The 7,608-nt window shown below is 33.1% G+C and overlaps 1 protein-coding gene across 1 annotated transcript; it reads right to left on the bottom strand.

Annotated features, from left to right (window-relative positions):
• Nucleotides 1-754: 754 nt before the first annotated feature.
• On the bottom strand, nt 755-1,645 carry LOC139867785 (uncharacterized). The gene has a single exon (XM_071856139.1). It carries the CDS (start codon nt 1,643-1,645, stop codon nt 755-757), a length of 891 nt encoding a protein of 296 aa, XP_071712240.1.
• Between the last annotated feature and the right edge of the window lie 5,963 nt (nt 1,646-7,608).

Raw genomic sequence — 7,608 nt, 5'->3', positions numbered from 1 at the left:
AATATCACAAGGATTATCATCAATTATCTTATTTAAGTTGATTTTATTCTTTAAAACATGCATAACTTGGTCAGAAGGATGACCAAGTCTATTATGCCACAAATTATAAGACTGTTTAGATTTTGCAGACACACTAGAAACAAACATCTTACATTTACTTAGTTCATCAAAGAAGTATAAGCCTCCTGACTCACTACCAGTCCCCCATCAACCTTTTTTGAGCTAAATCCTGTATATAACACTTATCAACATCAAAACTTACAACCAAATTATTGTCCTTAATAAGTTTATTTACAGATAATAGACTCACACAGTATTGTGGTATTACCAACACATCATAAAGTTCAATTCTATCTGAAATCTTTAACTTTCCCATTTGTTTAATATTTGCGACAGTTCCATTATGGTGATTTACAGTTAAGTTCATATCAGATAAATCAACAACATTTACTAAATTTGAACTAGATGTAACCATGTGTTGATTTGCTCCAGAGTCTATAATCCATCCACTTGAAATATTATTAGTTTGGTTAACACCATTACTTGAGAAACAAATATCAAAATTATTATTAAAAAAAGGTGTTATTATTGACAAAATTACCTGTTATTATTGACAACATTTCCAGTAGCAGGTTGATCTTTGATTAAGCTTAAGAGTTTCATTATCTAATCACTAGTCAATTGCACAGAAGAACTACAACCATCTTTTTTGTCAGTAGAGCAATTGTTACTATTAAACCTAGGTGACCCCTGGTTAAAAGGTTTTTTTTTTAATATATCCTGGTGGATAACCTATCAACTCATAACACTTGTCAACAGTATGACCTAACATATTGCAATTTGTACATTTGAGAGGAGGATTTTTATATTTGAAGTTTCTTTTGTTTCCATTATTATCCACTTTCCCAACAAATGCAGTAGTTTGTGTTTTAGGTATATTATTATGTGTGGAATGTAATAGGTGTGACTCATCTCTTGAGATAATTGAAAAAGCACTTTTAACAGTTGGAACAGGATCTGTAGTAAGAATATGACTCCTGATAGGTGTATAAACATCATATAGACCCATAAGAAATTGCATTAGTTTTAAAATTTGATTATGATCCTGAAAAGATTTAGAGGCTTTTACAACTTCATCAATTTTTACCATTTCATCAAACTGCCTCCACATACCATTTAGTTTGTGATAATAATCTGATAAAGACTGACCATTTTGACTGCAAGAATTAATTTGTTGATATAAGTTGAATGTAACAGAAGCATCAATGTTGTCATAAGTTTCTTTTAACTCTTGCCATACAATTTCAGCAGTTTTAGAAAAAATTTGTCCATTATAAACTTCTTCACTTAAAGAAACAAGTATCCAAGAAAGTACCACAGAATTACACCAATCCCATTGACCTAATAAAACTTCATCATCTTCAAACTGAAACCTAAGACAACTTCCATCAATAAATCCTAGTTTATTTTTAGTTTGTAAGGCCAATTTAATTGCACAACTCCACACATTATAGTTTTCTGTACCTTTAAGCTTTTGTGTAATGAGTGATGCACCAGAGGTGTCACTAGGATGAAGATATAGTGGGTCATTAAATTCCAATGAACTAATTTTATTTATACTATGTTGACTACTAGACTCACTCATGAATACAAAACAAACAAATCAAATAATCAATTAGTTTTAACAACACAGAATGAAAAAAACAATCAAGGCAAAAAAATAAGCATGTAATAGTCAAACAAATCAGAAAAGAATTCAAGCACAATCAATTAGCACAAAGAACATGCAATTATAGTAAACAGTAAACACTTAATTCAATTAGCACCTACAACCGCAACAAATCTACGGTTCAGACACCTGTAAGGAAAAAGAATACTTACAGAGTACTCCAGACAATAAAAAAAAACTGACTACTAGTCAGGCACCTTGCAAGATAATCCAAACAAGCACAAAATACAAAGAAATTGACCCAAAGATACAGAACAGAGCAACAATATCAAGAAGGCTTTCCTTCTTGACTACTCCAATGCCAGCAAGAAGCAAGGACTGAGCCTGTCAGAGCTAGGGTTTCACACCAATCAGAGTTGGCAGATCAAATATGACAGACTCCCTTGAATCTCACGAATAAGACACAGATTAAGTGGAAAACAAAAGAAGACTTACAGTAGGTGCGTACAGTAACAAAAGAAGAGAATCAGAAGTAACTGCAGCGGAAAAACAAAAATTAGAGTTGTATAAAACCCTAATTTCACCAAACAAGATGTTATTCAACCCAAACACCCAAATAACAGCTTTTGTTGAACCCTGAACGTCCCACAGTCTTTGTCGTACCCAAACACAGTAAAGATTACAAGAACAGATTAGATCTTTCAAAACACCTTGAAAGAGATACAGATCTGAAAACCCTAATTTTGAACAATTACAAATTAGGATCGCAGACCACTTCAGTGAACAAGTATCAAGCCCTATGCTCTGATACCATGAAGAAAACAGTAATAAAAAACACCAACCACACAAATCTTCACTTTATTAACCAACACAGATCGTACAGATTCAACAAATTACCATAAAGAAGATAATCTGCACTCTAGACACTCTGTAGTTCATAAACACATGAACTAGAAACTCACAATCTCAATCGAATGAGTTGAATTCATAAAACTTTAGTTTGTGCAGTTTGTAAAGAAAATGAGAGAGAATACATAACATATTACTGATCTAAAAACTAATCGAATGAATAAATTAAAGGATAAAATCCTTTTTATATGAGAGGCTTGATAAGTGGGCTTTATCTCCTTGATGGATCATTTGTGCTTCTCATCTAAACTCATTAGCCCAAAGATATAAAGAGCCCAATATAATTTAACTCAGCAATAAATTATTTTCATGAACACTCCTTGAACTTTGACTTGTACAGCTTCAGTCCCTCGAACAATCTTGCTTCATATCAAGAGTCCTCCAGTTCATCAAAGTAAAAGTCTTGAGTATTCCTGCAAAATAACCTTAACCCAGAAATGAGTTTATTGAATACAAAGCATTTCATGTTTAGATTGACAGAAATAATATGTAATTCCAATATATCTTAAAATGGATTTTAAGTTTTTTCGAAGTGGGCAATTGTTAATAAGGATATGCTGTTGCAGTAAGTGCTAGATACAATTATCAAGTAGATAATTGTGCCTTAAAAATGTCTTTGTGATTTGCCACAATATTCAATTTTAGCACACTCGCGCCTCATAATAAAACTACACACTATTTGATTCTTTTTTGTTTTGTTTTAAATCGTGTGCTGTTTTACATGTTTTTAATTTGTTTTGGTAACCACTTCCTCCCTATTTTTATTTTAGTTTATAGTTTACCTTTATTGTTTGATTTTATAATTTCTTTTAGGTTCAAGACTTGGATATGATATAAGGGTATAAATACATTAAAATACATGGAACAAGATATGAAGTGGTAAGATGGACGAGTAAGCAGGTCGGGTTAAATGAGGCATTTTCAGTATGGGTCAAAAGGAGCTGGTCTTGGTTAGCTCGATTTGGCTAAAAAAATGCAAAAAATTGTCTAAAGTTCATGATTCTATTTCCGTTTATATCAATTATTTGCCTACCATAAATTTAAATAAAAGATACATGTATATCTTTAAACTTATTATTTAATTACAACGAATTTCCTTGCAGTATCAAATTCGTGAGTTATAAGATAGTAATAATATAAAATAGATAAGGAGCAATTTAATACGGGTTAAACACAAATCATAAATAAAAGATAAACTACAAATCCAATCTATAAACAATCCCAAGAACTAGCTTATTCTCCAATCCTTGTTTTAAGGCTCACAATCATCTTTGTTGTCACGGTTGTTTCCAACCAAATTGGAGTTATCTTTTTATTTTATTAACTTCGGCTCATTTGTTAACTTTGGCCCAACATGCTAACCTTGTTTACTTCTTTCAAATAAACAATTGTAATCCAACATTTATCCAAATAATCTTGGACTTAGAGCCCAACTTTAGAAAGCCGAATAACATCTCTATGAAATTCCGCGTCACTAACTTTTATACAGAGTATATATCTATTCTATCTATAGTTTATATTAAAATCCTATAATGATGATGTCATTATTAGGCTAATTCATTTGTTAAGAAAAAATCAAAAAGAAAAAGAAAAAAAAATCTTAACCCTTAAGGTGATGTCATTAATTTAATTAATGACTAATTAAATTATATCTACTTATTTATTTATTTCATGTCTTTTGGGAAAAATTCACTCTCATTAATTATTGTAAGATCATGTAAACAGGATTAAACGATCTTAGATTCAATAACGAGTGCGAAAAATCTCGTTATTGGGTTTTATACTCTAAATCCAATGTAAACCTTTGATCTTAATGACAAAATCGACTTAGATATGTTAAAGATTGACTATATTGAATGCTAGAACACCTGGGAATTGAATTGTATGTGTAGGATAGGTTAGGATTCGTAACCCTAACAATGAACCCTTAATGCCCATTAAATACACACAGCACGTTGCAACCGTGCGGTTACAACTGGCAACCGGTTGCCTGTCTAACCGTATGGTTGCATTCCTGCAACCGTGCGATTGCATACCAGCAGAGAAAGTTAAACAATAAAGCACTTTAACTTGATTATAATGAACTCGGGGACTAATTATGCACCAACAAACTCCCCCTAGGACCCAGTTCATTATCTAAAACCACAAACTGTACTTTCCCTGCAAAACAACTAATCACACAGTCAAACACATTCAATAATATGAATATTAAGACGTTAAAATCAAGTAATTACAACCAAATCGAAATAAAATTTAAAAATGAAACATTCAAATTCAAGTTCACAGTTCACAAGATAAACATTAAGCATGGATATCATAAGCATAACAAGTTAATCTAGTCATATATTACACAAATTTAAACATCCCAGTCCATCAAGTTCATAACTTACATACCATCAAGCCACAATCAAAAGATTAAGTCACCAATATTACACAAACAAAGTTTCATCATGAAATCACCAAAAGACAATCATCAAAACTAAATAAACACTTAAGCTGCATACAAGACCTCAGCTTCCACCTCTTCCACATCCGTTGGATGCACCAACTCATCATCATCTTCAAAGAAATTGTTCAGCAGGAACCCATAAGGCAAACCTCGATCAGGAGACGCAGGCAGCCCTACCATTAAAGGAAATTACTAACCAAACACATTAACATTAGAACTTCAGTCACAGTCAGCTCTAAATCATCCTCATCTCTAAACATAACATTTCTCTTGATGATTCTCATCATCTGTCTGTATTCATCCTGAATGTTTTCCTCTCTGATGATTACACGTCCCCTTCTTGTCCACTTGAACCCAGATTTACACAAGCCAGAGACAAAACCAAATGTAGAAAACAAGTTTCAGTTGCAGAACTTCTTAGAGCAGTGTTTATATCCTTGCTCATGCTGAATAACCTAAAATCACCATCTGGTATATCTAGTATTTCAGCAAACTCTTCTAAAGTCTAGTCATAGGGATACCCAAACATATTCAGATGAATACTTTTCACTTTTCTCTCATTAAACTCAAAGTTTGTATAGAACTCCCTAATGAGCTTAGGGTAATAAGTCCTATCTCGATGAAGAAATGCTCCAGCACTTATCCCTCTCCAGTAAGCAGAAAAACCTGGTTGAGCTCTCACATGACACCCTGTAAGGATAGCACGACCAGCAATCAAATTTTTTCGTTGAGTGATAGCACTCTCAGTTTCACTCTGAGACACCCTGCGCGATGCTCTGTTCGCCATAGAAAGGAACTATAACATACAAAACTCAAAGATAGATAAAAGCAATACTTTGAATTGACAAATAAAACAAACAAAAACTGATTAATTTAAACTTTGAATCTGCTGTGCAACCGTGCGAATGCACAGAACAGTACTCGGTTGCAAGCACAACCGTACAGTTGCAGGGTGCAACCGTGCGGTTGTATTCATCCGAACAGTTAGGGTTTTCAAAACCCAAATCCACCAAACCAAGTGTTAATCATCAAATAAATCATTGTAATAGCATCTAATACCTCCGATTAGCATGTTTAAAACAACAATTTCAGTTAAAACACATCAACACTCCCTATATTGATCTTAAGTTCAATAAAAAATAAAAACTAATTAAAACAAGAGATTTAATGGATGAAATAGAACCTGTTGTAGATGAAATTGATGAGAAACTTGAGTAGAACTAGAAAAACGAGATCAAAAACTCCCCTTAGCACTTTGCAATATTTGAAGAATTTTACACTTAACCAATTTTGAGCACAAACAACTCACGATTTTGAGTTGGGGTATTTATACCCATCCTGCAACCGTGCGGTTGCAGTGTTGTATCCGGCCCAAAAATTATGCAACCGTGCGGGTGCAAATTGTATCCGTACGGTTGTAACTGAAGTTCAAAAACTCTTTAATTACACGTAACCGGGCGGTTACATGGTGTAACCGTGCGGTTGCATTGTGTAACCGTCTGGTAGCAATTTAACCATTAAAATTTAATTTTCAATTCTCGTCTTTTCTAGCTTTAAATCTCAACCAATTCATCTCACTTATTTAATCTAGACCATAAAATCTAAACTTTTTCCCATCATTACCAGATCCAAAAGTATTTTAACCTAAGTCAAATAAATTAATACCCGACTTGATGAACTTCTCATTTTACGGATCTCTTTCACTAACACTTTCACACTTGCTTACTCCCTCTGGTCCACTCATACAGAGTTTATGAAGTAACCACCAAAATGCAGATGCAAAATATACAGTATGAAACAAGCACAAATATTAAGAACACACTAAATCTTTTTATCTTTTTCATTTTATAATGCAAACTATAGAAAAGTAAAACAATGCATGCATATACATAATGACGAATTAAATCAATAAACTAACCATATAGAGAATATCACAAGCACGAAAACAGATTAAACAATCAAAAACAAACTATACTGCTAACACAACATTACCTCATATTTTTGTGAGAAGATGAATTAATCAACATTATTCTTGGGATCAGAACTGAACTATATTTTGCAATATTTAACCTTGTTAAATTTATTCAGAACTTTTTGTTCCATTTCGATTTTCAAGTACATACACTTTCAGTCTTTAAAAATCAATAAACCCATCAGACTTTCCTCCCAGACTTTTTGAAAATCACTTGCGCACATGGGTAAATAATCGTAAACTTAGTCCTCACTTGAGATCGCACAAATTTTTTAGGTAGTCAATTGAGCACAATATATTGACGCTGTCCGCTATCACCTCGATGTACTTTCAATTTGATTGAACAGGAATATCTCACGATGTTTCTAGCAACTCTGTCAGCCATGAGTTCTACCTTAAACTTATACCTTTCGATTCAGAAGGCTTTGTTTATCTCAATTTTATTGCATACTCCGTAAGAACACAGTTACCAGTCGCTATAAACCCCATGCTTGAGCGGAAAGCTAATAATGATGGAATGATATGATGATTTTGTGGGTGACGGAATTCTAAGTCAGAATACCCTCTAGAAGATGTCCCCAGCTATCTAGATCAATCAGCACAACCCAT

Source organism: Rutidosis leptorrhynchoides, chromosome 9, assembly GCF_046630445.1.
Source record: "Rutidosis leptorrhynchoides isolate AG116_Rl617_1_P2 chromosome 9, CSIRO_AGI_Rlap_v1, whole genome shotgun sequence".
Taxonomy (NCBI): Eukaryota; Viridiplantae; Streptophyta; class Magnoliopsida; order Asterales; family Asteraceae; genus Rutidosis; species Rutidosis leptorrhynchoides.
The sequence above is the reverse complement of the archived record's forward strand: the minus strand, read 5'-3'. Positions and strand labels throughout refer to the sequence as shown.